At 47.8% G+C, this 20,283-nt stretch overlaps 2 protein-coding genes across 4 annotated transcripts in view; one reads left to right on the top strand and one right to left on the bottom strand.

Annotated features, from left to right (window-relative positions):
* The window catches only part of LOC105276110 (heparan sulfate 2-O-sulfotransferase pipe), a 25,077-nt gene extending 12,315 nt beyond the window's left edge, over positions 1-12,762 (top strand). Inside the window, exons 3-8 of one of the 2 annotated variants that reach the window (XM_011333466.3) lie at positions 5,555-5,625; positions 7,951-8,151; positions 8,772-8,851; positions 8,944-9,225; positions 9,462-9,616; positions 9,871-12,762. In XM_011333466.3, coding sequence (XP_011331768.1) covers positions 5,555-5,625; positions 7,951-8,151; positions 8,772-8,851; positions 8,944-9,225; positions 9,462-9,616; positions 9,871-10,046 — 965 coding nt within the window. In that variant the 3' untranslated portion in view covers positions 10,047-12,762. Of the gene's footprint in view, positions 1-5,551; positions 5,626-7,950; positions 8,152-8,771; positions 8,852-8,943; positions 9,226-9,461; positions 9,617-9,870 lie in introns of both variants that reach the window. The other variant, XM_011333464.3, reaches the window with a different exon arrangement.
* The window catches only part of LOC105276111 (dentin sialophosphoprotein), a 24,273-nt gene continuing 15,467 nt past the window's right edge, over positions 11,478-20,283 (bottom strand). For both annotated transcript variants that reach the window (XM_011333467.3, XM_026972120.1), the window contains exon 2: positions 11,478-18,444. In XM_011333467.3, the coding sequence (XP_011331769.1) occupies positions 15,859-18,444 (2,586 nt within the window). In that variant the 3' untranslated portion in view covers positions 11,478-15,858. The remainder of the gene's footprint in view (positions 18,445-20,283) is intronic.

Raw genomic sequence — 20,283 nt, 5'->3', positions numbered from 1 at the left:
GATAAGGATAAACGCGGCAATTTTCCGTCGCCGTTTCCCAGTTTCGATCGATGTAAGGCGCGTATTATTGCAAACTATCGACAATATCGATGGTACTTTTGTTTTTTTGCCGCAAATACGTTCACGGATTCCGCGTATCTGGAAGAATTCATGGTTTTTCGCAGTAATGGCAGTCGGCGAGCGTGTTTCCCAGGACTTTGGGAGGCCTTCATATCTTTTACGGCTAGTTCCTATTACCGCGGAATTCTGTAAGCGCTTCCCCTCGACCGCAGACGAAGGGCGAAGGCGGGTATGTCACGATCGCGGTACCTCGTTACCTTAGACATCCTGGAAACGAGTTTCCTAGCCAGGATAATTCCATGTCATACCAAAGAGAGCAAGAGAGAGAGAGAGAGAGAGAGAGAAAGAGAGAGAGAGAAAGCAAACGAGAGAGGAATCTTCCCGGCTGCCTCCGTTGCTTGAAACTTTTCGTGCAAGCTCCGTGCAAAGATTGAGTATCACACGGAAAATTAAAATCGAAAAGATTGCTAACTATTGGGTTGTATAATAACATATAATCTTTATTATCCTCATTATTTTCTTGCTTTATCAATAAAGTGCTAAAAGATCGAACTTTTTTTACCGCGGATTTCTCTCAGCCGCAAGAATAACATATTCAAACGTCGAGTACAGGAAGGATAATCGATCGAAGTGTCTTGAAGAGGAGAGATGCTCATGAGATCACGACCCACATTCTCCGCTCGTGTAACGCGCATTTCGCGAAAGTAGTCAGGCGGCTCTCTTTCGAATTTCTCATGCGAGACACACGCATGTGCAACGCCTCTCTCGATGGGATTCTCGTCGGAACGGCATCCAAAAATCAAACAGTGTCTCGCGATTGTTGACCGTTCGCATTTCTCGTTGTTCCCTCGAACGCGCCGACAGCCTCAGTGACAGCCGGGTTTTAGCGTCAGCTTGATCGGCTGTTTGACATAAATTACTGATGCGCCAACTTTCACTAACACGTCTATTCACTTTCAGCTACCGCAGTCTGTTTAGACTCGATACATATTAGTTTTTCCATTAGCGTCATTGGTTCTCGACGAGGGAGAATCGTCAGTGTCTCTTTGAATTGTTGAGTGAACTTGAGATTCACTCTCTTCGAGAAAAGCCTAAACATTGTCTTTCAACTGTTTAATTTGATTGACGCAATAGAGAAAGAGGCAGGCTGCAAATTCGAGATTTCAGTTGAGCTAGATTTTTTTTTAACGGAAATGCGAAGGCGGAAATCCGCGTGCGTACTCGCACTCGTCAGGCCCCACTTCGGAAAGATGAAAGTTACCAGCCGCCTTCCTCTCGCGGGGTCTCGAACAATTAGGTCGTCCGAGATCGCCTGAGAGATGCGATGCATCAGGCCTCTTCGTCCGACCCTCAGCTGTAGCTTTCTCAAGTTCTGGATCGGCGATTGCGTCCCGGTGACGAGCCGCGACCGAAATGGGAGTAAAAGGTCGCCAGTTCCCCCGGTTTGCGTGGCGCGCGCTCGATGAAGACTCGTCTCGTTCTCGTTCCGACATCCTTTCTTTCTGCTCACGCACGCACGGCGACATCCCCGACCGCGAAGAAAGAGCGGAGAACGGTCCCCTCCCGAACAAGTTTCCCCAGATCCGCTTGGTGGCTTCGTGAGGTTCTATTCCGGTAACGTTACGACACGATTCTCGGATTAGATACGTAAAACTAACGGGGTCGATTGATCCCCTTCGACCTCCGAGCGAAGCTTCCTCCACGGCTAAGCTTCCGTTTCCGCGCGAATCCATGTCTTTCGGACAATACGAGCAATTAGACCCCGAGTCTGGATGGTCGATAACTGACGAACGGCCCGAATAAAAATTAATTGTGGTCGTATATGGAATGTGAAATGAGATTATTTTTGCATGCCTTGAGCACAGCGTTAAATTACGAGAAAATTAGGTTGTTCCAGCGCATAGAGATAAAAGTAGAATGTGAAAAGAAAACGAATATCTCTGCGCGCGAGCTGAGAGAGCTCCAGTTTGGACATTATCGCTTTTCTGCAGTTATTATTTCATCGCATAACCGTATCAATGAGCCGAGCTACCGGCGACTCTTCATATCTCTCACGGCGATTTTTCCGTCCGTGTGCGCGCACCAGATCGGGTTCCGGCACGTAAGATAGAAATCGACGATCTCGTTTTCCCATCGGAGATTGCGCCGATTTAATCGCCACTCCGCGAGGCGACGAAACCAAGTCTCACACGTAATTAGGGACACCGGCAATAAAATCGCTAACGGAATCGTCACATTTTCCGCTGCCAACTCGACGAGAAAGAGAGGGAGACATTTCCGCAATAAGGAACGGCCCGTTCGCGCGAGCAATCGAACGGTTAACGCCGATGGTTAACGCTGATGATGGCTAACGTTCCCGCAATGGAGAATGCCACTCGGGAGAGCCGAGGGCGTTCTCGTTCCCGGTCTTCTTCCCGGCTCAAGGATCAACGATCGCAGGATGCGTCGCATGTTCGCTGGGCTCCGCTACATCTACGTCTTAAGCTGTGAATGACGTGAATAAAGCTCGGACGCCTACGCCGCAGCCCCCGGGCGAGCGTGCAGTTCCGGGCGCCCCGTGCGGTGCTCCGGCCGTTAAACCTGCATCTGTATCGGTCACGAAACCCGTCGTTGCCGTTGCCGTTGCCCGTCAACCTTGTCGGGGGAGCACGGTCGAGGACCCGGTGATGCATGCACAATAATTATCGATCGATAATCATATACGCTATCGTCGCGATTTTCACTTCACCTCAACTCAACTCGCGCGATTACAATCAGCGAAGCGAGTCGTTGCGCTGCCGAGCAGAAGATGTCTGTTTTGCGCGCCATACAAAGGTGGAAAATTGCCCGACGGCGCGTAACCGCGTGATATTACGGGGTAATATTTTATATAAAATGCCGTACCTCTTTTTTGTGCCTCGTGCTGTGCGGTAAGCCGCCTTCTCGTTAGGAGAAAAGGAAGAACACTGGTTCAAACGCACAGTAAAGCGGCCGTTAAATGGTCTCATTAAGCGAATAAATTTTCTGAATAATCCGTGAGCTCTTAATAAATTCATATAATTTTTCGTTAATGGAAAGCTATAGTCTCCGCTCATCATTAGACGGTTCAACGGGCTTGAAACTGTCCGAAGACTCCGTCCAAGAGAACACAGAGTCCTGGCGGGGAGAGAACGGTTTCTGTTCCTTTATCGGAAAAATAAATTTTTTATCTTTAACGCGGTCGTGTGTTTCCGCGTGTTGTTAGGGGAAAGAGTGCCAGACGGGACAAGCGCTTCGTCAGCGTTTATCGGTCATCGCGCGGTGATCAGCAGCGTGATAGCGCAGCCTAACAAGCTAATTCAGGATTAACCACGACCATCGCGCGGCGTGCACCCACGTCTCAGATTTATATGGAACTCGATGTTTCGCAGGAGGCACGAGGCCGGGTACGACGCCGAGACTGGAACCGTTATCACGGGGAGCTATCGTGTACCAATCTCGCGCATAATTCATCGCATTGTGCGCGGAGTCGCCGTGAGTTGCGGCCGCGGATCAATCGGCAGTCCGCGTCTTGTACCTCGTTCGTTTCAAGTCACGTGAACCGTTCGATTCGCACGGTTGCGTAAAAGGAGAAAGAAATTGAAACAGGGAAAGACGGAAGGAACGAAGAAGAGGAAGAAGAAGAGGGAGTTTTGCGAGCACCGTTGGATCGTGCGATGGATTTCCAGCGGGCGGGACGTTATCTCGCCGTTGATGCGACCAATCGATCGCGATTGAGATCGGAGACAAAGTGTATCGTCATAATCATAATCTGCCGGTCTCGTCCGAACAAGATCTCTTTTCCGGCTGGCTGCGCCTTGGAGAAAAAGAGAGAAAGAGGGAGACGGGCATCGCGCCCGCAGCGCGCGGTACTTTTTCTCCTTGCATCGGTTCCTCGAGAGAGAGAGAGAGAGAGAGAGAGAGAGAGGAGGCGGGAGAAAGAAAGACCGAGAGAAAGAGGTGTTCAAACGATCGGGGAGCGGCAACTTTCTAGAGAGATGACCAACAGTCGCCTACGGGGACCTCGATTCCGGTCCCGCCGCAGATCGTTGCTCTTGGCCGAGTTCCGTGGCGACCTTTTAATCAGCACAATCGCTAATTTATCCCCGAGGCAACAGTAACAGGAATAGCAATAGCAGCAGCAGCAGCAATAGCGGAGCAGTAACGGCAAGGTCTCGTTACTCGCGATTCCGAGTCGCCCACGATCGAGATGCACAATCCGCGCGATTCCATGTGTGCGCTAACAAGGAGCACCAGAATCGTACCCACTTCCGAGGTTGCAACCGCAAGAGGAGAGTCCAGTCCTAATGAATCTCCGCGGAGGTTTCCGCGGTCGCGCCGGTGATCGATCACGTCGGCTGATAGCGCATGGACTTCCTCTATTCACCGGCTCTATCGTCCAGCCTGCGATCTTCGCACAGTTGTAAGGCGATAATTGGATCATTTTCTAGAAAAAATAGTAACACGTGAATCCGTATCATTTTTCGTATTTCTCTGAAAACAAAAAGGCGTCCGTGCAGATGACTCACGGAAAATCTAGCTGATCTATTTTATAATATCTTATCTCTCTCTCTCTTTCTCTTTTTTTGCAGTCGCAAAGAGAAAACGGGGACCTTATATAAAACATCAAGCACATGTAGTATACTTAAACGGAAAACATTTGATGGGCGATCTGCATCTGAACGAACTAGGACAAGTTCCAGCTTATCCGTCAACTCTCGTTCGCATCGACGCGAGCAATCTGTACGAGCAGCCTGCTAGCTAAATGACTTTCGTCGTCGTTCCGTACACGCGTAACGGATCGCACGAGCTCTGTTACGGTATTTCCGGCGCAGCTTTGTGGCATCGTGTATCGCGACGAATTCCTTCTGGTTGTGCGCGCGCGTTGGGAAAAGCGCGCGATAGACATCTGCACGCGGGTCGCGTCGAGGAACGACACACTCGCCGACTGCGATGAGGTGAATGCGGAATGCCGTAGTCGAGAGGAGTCACGCGAATTCCAGAAAGAAAGGGGACCATGAGAATACACTTGAAGAAATATATTCCGCACACACGGTACCAGTTTAAAGTGGAAGCTGTGCGCGCATTTGCATCGTCCGCAGTTACTTGCGGAATTTCCCAGGTCGTGATGTCGCGACGCAGCATATCGAGAATCTCGTGGACGCGCGTCGATTCGCGCGACAGGCTCGTCCATCAAACGTAAAGCGAACGCGGTCTCTCCCGACAGCGATTTTTCCCAATGACATGACACAAATCCGTCGCAGTTTTCTCCGCCTGGAGAAACAGAAAAATCCTGACGGCCATGGTCCATTTCACGCCGCTAGAGACCAAGGCGTCGAGTCGGCTTGTCTCTCTTAATAAATACCGGGATAATTTTCGGTAAAATCACTGGCAATACGTGCGATCGCTCGTGCCTGAAAGCGTTATTTTCAATTAATTTAATTGCTGGTTGCCGAACGCATCAGCCATCACTAAAGGCTACATCTGTTTCCAGAAGGTGTTCAGACGGACTCCAATCCGAGCGGCATCGTCCATTACTCGAACCTGCAGCGTGCTATTACGGAGAAGGTAATTAGCGTACTTGTTAATTCCTACAGCGAGAGATTGCTCGGTAACAAACCCTCGTCTCCCTGAATAAACAAGCATTTATGTCGGCAATCTCTGGACGTGCGAGAGAGATGATCCGCGAACAATTACCGCGGTCCCGATAAACAGTCGTCCTTCTTCTTGTAACTACCGCACGGTAATTGGAAACCGATGAAGCGCCGCTTCTCATTAATGCCTCGTTATTGTTATCGCGATTGTTATTAAGATCGAGAGCGATTCGCGGGACCAGTTGCACCGTGTCGGCCGCCGCACGATTCTCTTCAGGGATCCGTCCGTTAGGCGCGTGTGTATTATGCATATCGTGCGATGCTACGAACCGGTAAATCGCGTTCCCGGGGGTCTGACCTGATGCATTACACATTGTATCTGCAACGTGTCAGGAAAACCTTGTGGAAACCCCCAGAGAGAGTACGAGAAAGAGAACAAATCGGAACGCCGAGGATCGTTATCGAAAAGAAGAAGAGGACGCAAAATTCCAAATTAAAAAGCAAAAGAATCTCGCAAGAGACCGCACGTTTTTATTTGTACTTTCGCCGTTTTATCACTCGCGAGGCGGAAGTGAGAACGCATCGCGGCGTTCCAGTTTTGCTCATACATATGTATGTATGTACATCCCGCGACCGTGGATTTTCGCGATGCACCAAGAATCGCGATGCGACGCGACGAGACGAGATCAGCTCTAAATTGGTGCGTGCGTGGGTAAATGCGGCGCGCGTTACGTCGTTGTACGTGAAAAAGAAGCAGCTCGAACGCCGATCGATCGGCGGTAACCACTGCACCGCACGATAGCAAAAATATACACGGAAGAGAAGACGACGCGACGACGAAGACACCGAGGGAACCGGCCGCTTATTACCGCGCTGCTGGGCATCGGCAATTCACCGATGACGGCCGGTACTTGCACTTGCACTCGCAAGCGAGTGCGGTCGCCGTCCACCTTATGCCGAGGGATGACTTGCTAATAACACGAATCGTTATCTAACGAGAGGGAATCGGATGTGCCGAGCGAAACAATATATATATTCTCTCTTTCCTTCGCGGTGAGTGAACGCGGAGAACGCGGGGGAAAAGGCCGCCGATAATGACGGGTCACCGCCGAAAATGACCGGGTGAAGTCACGGTGCAAATTGCGCTCCGCATCCGCATCCGTAACATTCCCCGCAGCATCCCGATTCCCCCGTTGTTTGTAGCGTCGCGTTACGTCGCGTCGCGTCGCGCCGCGAGCACGCTCGATTATTCTGACATTTCAGCTCGCCATTATGGAGACACGGAAATCATAAAGATCGCGGTCTAACTATCGCGTTCCGAGCGGCAGTTAGATCGCGGATCTTGCGGAAACCTCGTATCGTAACTCTAGGCAACATAAAAAATAATGATATCAACAACTCAGAACTGCTCGGAAAAAGAAAAAATTTCTACGGGTTAGAACTTTTTCATTTTTGAGTTTACGGTATTTTCAATAGCAGAGAACTCTAGGCAATATAAAAATAATAATATCAACAACTCAGAACTGCTCGGAAAAAGAAAAAAGCCGTGTTAAATGTCTTCGCGTGGAGGTTAACAATTTGGTAGAGTGTGATAATTGTGCATATAATAAATAATAGATGAATATTATTAGTCGAAAACATTATTAATATTTAAAAATAAAATGGTGCGCTCATAGTGCGCACCTGTGTTGTACTAGTTTTATAAAAAACACATAAAAAATTGAAAAAAAAAGAAGAGAACTACTCGCGCATTTGAAGTCCAAGATAATTAACAAGGCGCATAGCGCGCGCCTGTGTTGTACTAGTTTTATAAAAAATGGAAAAAAAAGAAGAGAACTACTCGTGCATTTGAAGTCCAAGATAATTAACAAGGGAACATCGCGAACCCGAAAATTCTGATTTTGATGAAACTTTATACATGCGTAGGGAGGGTTAATAGATGAATTATATGATGAGGGTAGGAGATGATAAGGGTTAATAGAACTTTTCAGTTGCGGCCCAAAAACGATTTCTCTATTTAATCACATTAATAAAATTTTTAAAAAATAATTTTTATCAGGATGAGAAATTAATCCTTTTTACTGTATAAAGTGTCATCAAAATTAGAATTTTCGAGTTCGCGATGTTCCCTTGTAAGATAATTATTTACGCATTAAATTAGAATATATTTTGTAAGTCTGTCGCGTGTGTTTTCAGTGTTTTAGTGATCGATCAATTTCAACTATTAATTTCATGATTCTAGTTTTAACTAGAAAGATTTCTAATTTTCACAGCAATTATTCGCTGCATTTTCTTTTAGTATGAGGAGGTGCTTGATATCGACGCCCTGAACAACACGAGGAGGGCCGATCGGGAGGTGCTGTTCTTCAATCGCGTGCCGAAGGTCGGCTCGCAGACGTTCATGGAGCTGCTGCGGAGGCTGTCGATAAGGAACGCGTTTTCGTTCAACAGGGACCGTGTGCAGCGCGTGGAGACGATACGTCTCGCACCGATCGAACAGGTACGACGACCTCGCGACCGAAGGGAGGCCCAATCAATTACCATCAATCGCACGATGGCAGCCGTCCGTGCAGTAATTACCCGTTTAATTTACAATCCCGCCGCCGTTGAGCCCTGCCAGGCGATAGAAAAGTACGACGCCGCTTGACCGATCGAATGATTCACGCGCTAACGGTCCCATCTCCGCCGTGCTTCTTCGGCGCTTCCTCCTGCGTGGGTCTCTTATTTCAGAGAGAATTATTACGGGGAGAAAAGAGGGTATCGTCTGTTTCCCGCGAGAGCTGTCGACTTTGAGATAGCGCTTCGTTTCTTCGCCCTCTACGGATGAAGGAAGAGACAAGAGATGCGCTGCGCTAAAGAAATGTAGCCTATCATTGATCTTTGATGTAGTATGAATCGTTCGTCAACGTTAACTTGGTATTTTTACGAAAGATGTACAGTTTTTTCCCTGCATCTTACATCGTGGAAGATGTCAAGAGGATGCGTCTGGAGGAAAACCTGTGATAAGGATTATGGCGAGATAAGGAGATAATTGCTTTTCGCTTCTTGTTTCTCGAGTTACTTGAGGTACGCGATTTGCGCGCGACGCGTTTCGATCTAACTTCCTTTTTGTGCTTTCAGCTGCACCTCGCCAGGATGGTCAGCAGCTACTCGGAGCCGTCCGTCTACGTGAAGCACGTCTGCTTCACCAATTTCACAGAGTGAGTGCCGCGAGAGATTAGCCGTCGCAATTTGGATGATTGCCGCCGCGCTCTCGTCTTGATCTTCTCACTTTTTTGCGTCTCTCCGCCAGGTTCCACCTGCCAGAGCCTATCTACATCAACATCGTCCGCGATCCCATCGAGAGAGTCATATCCTGGTACTACTACGTGCGAGCGCCCTGGTACTACGTGGAAAGGAAACAGATCTTCCCGGATCTGCCACTGCCCGATCCCAACTGGCTTAAGAAAGACTTTGAATCGTGCGTTCTCAAGGGTGACCGAGAGTGCAGGTACTTACAGGGTGAAATACACGAGGGCATCGGCGATCATCGCAGGCAGACGCTCTTCTTCTGCGGCCACAGCGAGAAATGCACGTGAGTTACGAATTTTTTTATTACAATTTTAAATTTTATTTTAATGCGCGTTTTTATTTTTTAATTATTTTTAAATTATTCATTTTATAATTATTTTAATGCCTTTTTGTTACGGAATGATGTAGAAAATTAATTTTTAATGTAATTTTTAAAATGTAATGTAATTAAAATGTAATGTAATTTAATGCAGAAAGGTTTTAGAAGAGTGTTTTAATATTTACTTGCTTGCTCGAAAGTCCCTTCAATACCGTGGGCGCCCTGGAGCGAGCTAAGCTGGCAGTGGAGAAGCACTATGCAGTGGTGGGCGTTCTAGAAGACATGAACACGACGCTCACGGTGCTGGAAAACTACATCCCGCGATTCTTCCGGGGAGCCACCGACGTTTACTATGGTAAATCATCGATCCAAACGCTGCTGGCCAACCTTTGAAACTTAACTTAAATGAACATCGATCGATAAGTACGCTCCGTACTTCAACGTTGTTGAAGTACGGTCAAACAGAGAGACAATTGTAAACGATCATAATTATTCTCTTAAATAAATTATAAAAAAATAAATTATAAATTATAATAAATTATAAAAAGAAAAGTAAACATTAAGATTTAGTTGTGATTTTATCTCGACCTCTTCTTCTTTTTCTTGCAGACCAGGTGAACTCGTTTATGAGGATCAATCGGAACTTCTTCAAGCCGCCGGTCAGCGAAGAGGTGAAGAATCTGGTACGCAACAATTTCACCCGCGAAGTCGAGTTCTATCAGTTTTGCAAGCAACGACTCTACAGGCAATACAGAGCCCTCAAGTTAGGCTCTGCCGCCCCATAGTTTTCAGCAGCAGTCCCTGCAGAAGAGGATACCTTCGGTCCATTATCACGCGCGAGCGTGTTTATCGAAGCGTAGGTGCGCGTGCCTCACGAAAGACATTACGAAGAGATACGTATTTTGATACGCGGTTTAATTAGTATTAATGAAATGATAAATTTACGGAGAATAGCTGTTAAAAAGATTATATGATCCCACCATAATGACGGCGAAAGTCCCTTCGTTGAACGTTGGCGGAAACGCGATGTTGAACAGAAGGAGAGAACGATTGCAGTTTCCGCACGATCGCCGCACGATAATCCAGTTTGATGCATTTGGGAAAAATCTCGGAGGACATACGTAGCTAGGACTAATCAAAAGAACTATAAAATTATTGTTGTAACATACGCAATAATATGTTTCATGACGTGACAGACAAAGAGGAGGGCGATCTGTTCGACAATAATCGTAACGTCCAATTAGCGTGGAATTTTCGTAGACTTTTTACGACGAGCGAAAAAACGAAACCTCGCCGCATTGCTGAGATGCATTTGCCGTGTATATTTAAAGAGAAGAAACACAACTTGTGCATTTAGCGAGATGCGTGTGGAAGTGAAGAGGTGTTCACCGCGTTACATCAAGCTTATCGTCCACGCGCACGGATGCAACGCGTGGTCCAGAATTAGAGATGCTCTCGAGACGAGCGCGGGACGGCGCTCCCCCGCGATCGGACGTCACGTCGCTATTTTTTGACATCCGATCGGCGCACGATTTGTATGCATGATCGCGATTCACGGGATGTTTCGCGACGACGCGACGCTCGCGAAGGAAAAACGTACAGAATGACGGTAGCGCTTTGCAGGCAGGAAGAAACGTGAAATGCATGTTTGTACCTTCATCGACCATTGGTCGTTCGAAATAAAACAGTGTCATCTCGAAAAAAGTGGAACATCAGCTCCAATTATCTCTGCATCGAGTCGATATCAAGTAACGGATCGTTGCACTTGATCACCGATCAAGTCAGTATATAATCAGCCTACTGTATAATCAGATCTACATAATCTGATCCCGTTGACGATAAACGATTCACGGTACGAGTGAGCTACTGAGTAGACATTGCGTCAAAAGTCTGTCTATGTGGGCCGTTGATTACCGCGTGAACGAGGCGTGAACGTGCCAAATCGCAGCCCCAACCGCCGGCGTTCGGTGTTCACCAGAAGCCTCTGCAGTATAACGTTACTTTTATTTTGGGAATCTCTCTCTAAAACGAGACGCGCATAAACAAGCATCACGCGACGTTTGCGCATAAGTTTTACTTGACAATTCTACCCGGCATTTATACCATTCAGACGGATAGATCAGACGGATCAACCGTTCAGCACAATTTCCACATCTTGTCCGCGAAAGGTCCATGTGACGAAAGGGAATGCATGAATTCGATTGAAATTGCACTTGCAGCAGATATCGTATGCCTTTATTGAGTCGAGTATTGGGTCACAAACATATAAAATCGGATTGGCTGTCGATCAACGCATCGCACACTCGTGCTGTTACATCACACCACACTCATCAACGTCTCACCCTTGTCTCTTCTAACGCAACGTGGAACGGACAATACTTACGTGTTCGTCACATGTTGCGGAAGACTCTTGCCTTGCGCGGCTCGACTTACCCCCTGCGTACGTCTACATAGAAAAATATACCATGATCCAAACTTACAACGCTAATCGACGCTCGTCTCGGACGTGGAAACGTAATTCTCCGAACACCCAAATAATTAGCCAGATCTTTTCAGCAAGTGCAGTTCCCGTAAGTGCAGTTTAACTCGGATGAGTGGATTCAGAAACGTACGGCTGAGACGGATGATGCATGGACGGTACCGACGTATCGTTTCGTAACAGCGGAAACATCCGGATCTTCCGATTATTTTCTTCCGCGTTCGAGACCAGCGTCTTTTGTAAAGATACGAAATAATTATTAGGATGGCGTACAGAGATTGTACGAACGAATATTAGCGAATAATTCTACGAACATTTCGGCCACACACCAATCTCCAGAGTACACACACACACACACACACACACACACACTCTTTCTCTCTCTCCCTCTCTCTCTAGGCTTTTGCTGCTAAAATTTATTTTATTGTACTGTAAACCACCTCCTCGATCACATGTGCGTCACGATCGTTGAATCGCTACTCTCTAGCGATTCTAATCTCACGAGCAGAACAGTTTGCTTCGCTCTTCAAAGATCGACACAAGCCTTCATCAATGTTAAAATGTAGGCCGTTTGAAGTATCAAGTCAAAAAATTAGTAATTAAAAATTAATAGTCGTTGGTTGAAGATTGTTATATAATTGGCCGTGCGTTAACAACCAATTGTGGAAGAACGGCATTAATCAACATGATTCTATTGTATGCATATCGAACATATCGTTTGCTTCTGCAGAATATTTTAATATATACAAAACATGCGATACAGAGCAGCGAATTCATCAACCCGAGATTTGGAGGAAGAAGAGCGGAGTCGCACGTACGAATGTACAACGTACTCTTCTGCTTCCAAGTCGTGAAAAAAACGCTTGCTCTCGACTACGAGAAGTACTATATATCTTGGATTGACACGAAGGAAAAGATGATGACGATTATCTTTTCGCTCACGCATCAATACCCGTCGATTTTTATCCCTCGTAAAACAATTTAAAAAAGAAAAACAAAATAAAAGAACTCGGTTAAGGTGCTAACGAGATTGATCCTTGATATGCAAATTTCTCCATTTCTCCGCTTCGTTTTGCAGATTGTTTTGTCTGCAATCTCTTCTCTGTGACAGCAGCAGAAACGAACTATGGCAAAGTTAGCTCGGTGGTCGAAAAATATACATGATCTTTTAGTCGTCGCCGTAAATCGATATAAGACTACGATTACTTAATTATTGCTAGCCGGCTATAACACGGTATCATTACATCTTTATAACGATGGATGGTCATTTGTATAATGATCTTTAGGAAAATATTCTCACTTAGGCTATCACTTTTCTCGCTAACGCGCGACTCGTGTTTGTATTCGAAAGTGTATGTACGTGTGGGTGTATGTGTGTGCGCATGTGTGCTTGCGTGTGCCTTGCACATATATTGTATAATCTCAGTCCTCGCGTTTCGTCGGTAATTTACTCCCGTAACAGCATACACATCGCTCATAAGTAACAGCACTTCTCAACGCACAATATAACATCTTTATATTATCATTAACATCCGCACGGCACATTTTGTGTCGTGCCAAAATATCTTACTTCACTCTATCAACTATTAATATCTTGTATATATTTCTGCGCGTTTCCGTTCTAAGCAGCTAAGTTTGCGGATACATCGAGATAATATGCCGAGAAATTTCACAGGCAACAACATCTAACAATGAAATTTATTGATTCGCCTCGTGTGCGTACATATGGCTCGATAATGGTATAATGCACTGCTATATGCACGTAATGTCCTTCGGTCTCTAACATTCATAGTATAAATTGGTATCGTGAGAAAAATACGATTTGTAAAACAGTCTCAACATCGAATACACCGGAAGACAATCGAGTATTCCAATCAAATACCAACCGCATCAGTTGAGTATTTAATTGATGGAAAACCTTTGTTGTACCTGGGCATCTGCCAATTTCGTATGAATCGAGTGCGATAAATTAAAAAACAACTGATAAAAATCATCGTATATTTACATTGTACCTTTTTGCGGTACAGAATTTAAAAAAGCAGCCATTTGCTTATTAGACTAAGCGGGAAAACGCATGCGAGATGCGCAATGTAGCAAGCGGTTCGACGAAAGCACGATTAGAAGCTACGCGCGCGCAACAAAATGAGTGCAGTCGGTCGCAGAATCCGAGAAGAGAGACGTGACGTACAATCCTCGAGTATAAAATTAGAAAAGATCTGTTTCCATAGGATTCGTACTGTAAAAGATTTTCGCGATGCGTCCTGTCGTTGCGTGCACGCACGTTGCGTAAAAAGCACAGCGTAACGCGCACAAGTAGTGATATGTACAGAGATTTTATTGTAAAACAATAGCTTAAAACGATTAGCTCTAACGTAACTAATGCATTAACGCGTTGCGCTGAAGGACTAAAATTAATTACTTAATTAATAAAATTCATTGATTGATTATCAAGGGGAAAGGAGGAACACACATGCCTGCCACCAATACTGACGCTACTTGTACACGCGTATGTATATATATATAACATTTATGTACAAAGCATACACACGCTCAAGTGGTGTCTTTTTACATACATTTGTGTCTCCAAGAATGCAATAAAATTAGCCTAAAAGAAGTCTAATTTGTACGGGCGCGAAAACGAGTGCCATTCAGTTATTCGCATGCTGCATTACTTTTTTAATCCTTTTGTTTTTCTTTTCGTAAAAAATCAAAAGACAGTAGATAACATAGGCTTGATAAAGAATAGCTAAATTAAAGAGACACGAATAAAGCGTTTCAGTTTGATATAATATCAACGAGAATGTTCGATATCCATTATACCAAATCGAAACGTTAATATATTTTTAGAGACACCAGTTTGGAATAAGGCTTTATTCGGAAGTCTTATCCGGTGTATTCGATATCGAGTATATTTCAAAGAAAGAATGTCGGCAAAAAGGTATCTGCACCTCCTCTACCCCCTCTGAAATAACCCCGTACATAAAATATACAAAGGAGAAAAATATAATCGCAACATACTTGTATCTCTCTCGTGTTTCTTCTCTTCGCGTAAGACTAATCCAAGAGAGGGATGCGGAATGTGCAAATATCTTTTCTCTGTAAACGTATAGTGTCGCGTAATATTTCATGGAACATCTATCCCCTACATTGAAGTCTAAACTCGCGCGACGTCGCTAACGAAGACTAACATCATTATATCAACGTTGTTCCATTATCGTCTATCATCGTTGTACTGCATAACGCGAGCGAGATCACGGTCATTCAGCTCGTGAACGATCGAACGGACAATTGTTTAAACTACGACGTAGACACCATCAAAGTACATCCCGTAGGAACGTTTGCACCGTCTGTTTTCTGCTTCCTCAAGCGTTTCCTGTCAGCTCCGACTCATCAACTCTCGAATACCCAGTATTTGAGAGTACTCAGTATTCGAAATCTGAATACTCTTTTCCGCACGAAAAATTCTAGAGCTTCGAAAAATTATGATTATCATCCAATTCATGAATATAGAGCCTGCGAGCAAAATTCTTTTTCCCAATTAATCATTCGAAAAACTCTTTCGTGAAAAATAGATTTTGCAAAGTAAGAAACATAAGACTATGTACAATAATTGAAGACTTATCTCTAGGAAGCAGAGGTTGGTCGTTACGCATTATTCGTCCCGTGATATTACGCTTTACCGACAAATTGCAGCGCTTCATTTCCAAGACGCCAAGCTAATTATCAAACTCAATCATAGATCTATAACAAAATCACGGTTATTACAATTATCCGTCATCTGCTCTCATTACAGCCGAGCATACAATCGAGCAGCGTGTTTCTTGAACACAGCGCCATTTCGTTTCTTTTCCACGATCAGCTGTTCAAAGATCACTAATTGCGCTGCGCTAATCTTGTGATCGTTAAGATTTGACGTCGCGCTTCACCTCGCGGAGTATGTTGGTTTGGTAGGAACGTCGAGCAGACCGCCGAGTATCCCGCTGATTTAGCCTCTTCGACGGACAACCTCTTGTCTCAGTCTCTTCGTGTCTCCCCGGAATTACGTGGTCGTATCGTCACGTTGTCACCGGGCCAGCCGGACGTGCTGCTACTGTTTCTGCTATTCATTCGATTGCCCATCAATAGAAAGTTGGCGACCAGCTGCTGCGGCGGTTCTCGTCCGCGGTGATCGGTATGTACCCTGTTGGCGACGACGCCGGCAAGCATTGGAAGCAGTAATTGGCGCCGGTGTTGTTGTCCCAGTACTGCGCGCCCTTGCACTGAAATCTGACGGCAAACTCAAGCCTTTGACCGACCGCGAGAGTATGACAGTATAGGATGAATGTGAACTTGTCGCTGAAACCATCGCACGAGTTGGGCACGTAGGTTGCCTGCAGATCACTGTAGTTGCGCCAGGCGTTTAGGGTGTAGCGTATGTGCACGGACTTGTGGTAATCAATGTTGATGACACGCACTGTGCCCTGGATCGCGAGTGTCACCGGATCTTGTACCAGCACGTTCTCCAAGCAAACACGCCGCTCGCGCACCACATCCAGGAAGTTCGCCATGCCGCCCGGTTGCTGGAACAGAGGTACCAGCATTCGGTCGAGCTTCCTGGGTAACGACGACGACGACGCGGATCTGCGTCTGATCATGTCTTCCTGGTAACTGCAACGCCGTTCACACCAGTCAGCGGAGCCCGCGCACTCTGGACCGTTGTCCTGCTGTCGGAAGGCAGCATCATCGTAGATCAGGTCGTTGTACGCCGAATTAGGTATTCTCGGTATCTCGTCCAGGAAGGTCCTCACATCAGCCAAGTCAAGACCAAGCTTGTCCGCGAATCTGACAATCTTCTTCCTGCGCGGCGTGCCGGGCGGCGTTTTTCCTGTCTTCAGTGAGGAACACCTGCGCACTCGTTGTGGCCGATCCTCTTCCTCCGTTTCTCCGCCCTGGCACTCCTGTTCCGGCGACGTGTCCTCCTCCTGCGCGGTGGCAGAATTGCCGCCCAGCTTCTTCAGCAACAAACACAGTTTCTTCTCCTCGCCCCTATTGTTTGACGCGTTGTCATCGTCGATACGCAACTTTACCTCGTCATTTGCCGCCTCATCGATTGTTCCGTTACTCTTCACCTCGTCATTATTCACGTTGTTCACTTCGCTCGTTGTGGAGCCGCTCGAGGATTCCAGCGCGTCTGGAATATCGACCGCGCTGTCGTAAGCGGAAGGATCGGTATCGCTATCATCGGTGATCGCGTCCTCCACTCTCAACTGCGACGAGTTATGCAACGACACATTTGCCGATTTAATCAGTCCATCTTCTTCGTTTACCGTCTTGCTAATCAGGTTTTCTGAGTGGTTGCAAGATCTGTCGTTCTTCGCGAGATCGCCGTGTTCATCGACGATCCGGGATACATTAACGGGACCATTGCTCCGAACAAAATCGACTTCGTCGACGCTTTGCTCGTCCTCTTCCACTTCGCCATCCTCATTCCACCTGTTCAGTCTGTCGGATGCCGTCGCAGCGATGATGCCGTTGCTCGGTAATTCGGAGTCGGAATGCGACTTGGGCAGGTGGATGCGCGGCACAACGGAATCGCGACTGATTTTCGACGGACTGTCGTCCTGCAGGGACAGGGTGCTGTCGTCGAACGTGCTCCACAGGGACTCGTGGCTGGGCGACGTCGTCGTCTCCTGAGAACTCCTGCCGTTCAGCTCTGAATTCTCTTCCGAACTGCAGATCTGTTCACCACTCCGGAGCTTCCTCGCGTTCTCGCGAATCGCGGGGTTTCTTCTCGGTAAGGAGCAGCTTGACTCGGACGACGCGTCCTCGCAACCTCGGTACCCAGACACTTCTCCTTCCGACCGTGCGTGTCTGTTCAACCTTGTGGCCTTGGGTCGTGCGGAGGCGTCGATGGTATTCGACGTGATTTCGGAGCTGTCGGATGTGCTTACGGGGTCGAAGAACTGCTCGGACCTGAGTCTGTCCGCGTCCGAGGACTCCGGGTCGAAGAATGCCTCCGAGGAGTCACTGTCGGGCGGCGTGCCAGTGATTGGCGATACGAACACGCAGTTAGTCTCGGAATCGTGATGCGCGTCCGTCGCGACGGCAGCGGTCTTAGCTCTACTTCCGCTCGGTGAACAGTGACAGCCGTCGTGGTGACACGTCTTCAGAATGTCCGGGCAGTTCACCAGTAGCCGCGCCAACTCGGCGGCGGTCGCTTCCTCGGCGGGTGACCCCGCGCCGTCCTCTATCATCTCTTCTTCCTCCTCGTCCTCTTCCTGTTCCAGCTCAACGTCGTAGAAGAGATCCGATTCCGGGCTGTGACGCGGCTGACTCTGCAGCACGTGATTGGTGCCGCCGGCGATGAGATTGTTGGCGGTGGTCATGTGACGCGCACTCGATGACGGACGCAGCCACGAGGTCTCGCGCGGCATGGCGGTCCCCGCGGCTCGTTCGGCCGCGCCATCCTCACCCCCTAAGGACGTCAGTCGTCGATGAAGGCACCTGGCGAACGCCTCCGCGCTACCGCGACAGTTGCTGGGCAGAAGAGAGCGAACCAGGCCACAGGAAGGGCCCCGAGCGTTGCCGGCCGAGTCCGCGCTACCCATCTCGATGACGACGGCGGGACCCACTGTCTCCTCGGCGTGCCTGCCCCCCGGGGGCGAGGACGAGGGCGAGGTCGAGTCGCTGCCTCGGCCTGTCGACACGCTGTTCGAGCTGCCGCTCTGTAAAACAGAAAAAGGAGAACGTTGAGTCTCGTCTTCGTGAACTTGCGAAAAGACACGAAAAGACACGAAAAAAGGTCGAGAGCGGTATAGAACAACCGCGGGATTGTCAAGGCGTGCGACTACGCTTCTGAGAGTACGCTTGGGCAATCGCGAGCGCGCTCGCGCCGCTAGAGCCGCGCGGGGGAATTGGGACGATATAAATAACGTGCGCGATTGGCCGCGAATCAATTTCCACCGCGTATAAGCGCATGAAAAAGTTAAGGTGACACTCGCCCGCGCGCGGGCTCGAATCCTGCATGGCGGATCCTGTAGGACCGATCATTGGACGTGGTTCGCACTTTCGTCGGTGAATGCGTTGCGCGTGATTTATCGGCATTTATTTTAATCCCGCGTGCAACCGTCCGGGCGGCGCGGGCAGACCGGGCGGATTTTAAAGGCCGCGCGAAAAAATAACTCGCCTTGATTTATGTAACGCGCTTGCGAGCTTCGGCGCGATCGTCACTCGAAATTGAGACTTTCTCGATGATCGCGGCATTTTACGTAAGCTCTGCAATCAACCATCGCTTCCTTTATTAGTTGATCAAGTAGCAGCAATTTGATCATTAATTAATAACCAATAGCAACGCTAGGCTTCTCAGACTACATTAATATGATTCGCGGTCACAACATCCGCCGGTAATATTGTTTATCGCCGGATGCGAGTATCGAGGTAATCGGACCGGTTTGTGTCGCAGCAGAACCGGTGAAGGGTGGGACGCGGCGAGAGGGGCAGGAGGGGGCAAAGACAGCGTGCATGAAGTTAACTTTGATACGATCCGAAGTGACAGATAGGTTTCACCGTTTTTCCAGCCGCTCGCCTCGCAAGTCGCAGTTGCAGTCGGGTACTTACACGCCTCGTACGCGCGCACGTGCTCGCCACGCCGCGCCGCGCCGCGCGCGTCTATCGGAAGTCTGGGCGCTCGCGATAGGTAATCGTTACGTAAGACCAAGGCTCGGCACATAAGCCTTACATGGAGGCTGTTGGCCCCGCAAATCACGGTAGCGGGGCCCGCGTAAACGGAGCTTGTAATGTCGTTCCGCTTGAAAAATGGATCCTCAGCGGTCCGCATTAAGCGCGCCTCACACGAGGCGCGATTCGTTCACAGTTCAGAGTAATTTCATAGAATTTTATTCAATTTCATTGAAACGAATCTCATGAAAATTCTCAGATTGATTAGGAGTAACTAGGACTCTTGTCTTCCGTGACGTCGATCTCTGCCAGATTGCAATACGTTCATCTCGCGACCAGGTTTTATTGTGAACGGCACTTTAATCGGTCCGAGTCGCGCGGGCATTACTTGTGCGTTTATGATTGAGATAAAGAAAGTTTACGATTGAGATAGGATCGCGCCCACGGCGGCGTGGTGTGCAGTCTCCATAGGGACCCACGACCGAGGAATTCGCCGACGGCTCGGATCCGGATTATTGCGAATACTTCTCGTCTTATCCCGGCGATAACGGCGAGTGTCAAGCGCCCGCAGACGCCACGCCTGGCCGCGCCGCAGCTGAATTTGCACTTTATTTGCAGCAGTAATCCGCCTATGCTCGCTTTCTTCTTTTCCTCTTGTTCTCTTCCTCGCTAGCGACATTGCGATACTTTTATCGAGGCGAAGCTAACTTTGGCGAACTAATGATGTTCGTTTTCTTCTGGAAGAGCTGGATCGACATCGAGTAACTTTGCGCGATACATTAAAATAATTGGACGCATTCAACGACGGTCGCGCCGATTTTACGTCCCAATTTTAAGTGGGCAATTGAGGGGCACCCCCTTGGCATCGGACGCGCGTTTTCAGCAAT

Source organism: Ooceraea biroi, chromosome 9 (assembly GCF_003672135.1).
Source record: "Ooceraea biroi isolate clonal line C1 chromosome 9, Obir_v5.4, whole genome shotgun sequence".
Lineage (NCBI taxonomy): Eukaryota > Metazoa > Arthropoda > Insecta > Hymenoptera > Formicidae > Ooceraea > Ooceraea biroi.
Note: the sequence above shows the minus strand (reverse complement) of the source record. Positions and strands in the feature narration are given on the sequence as shown.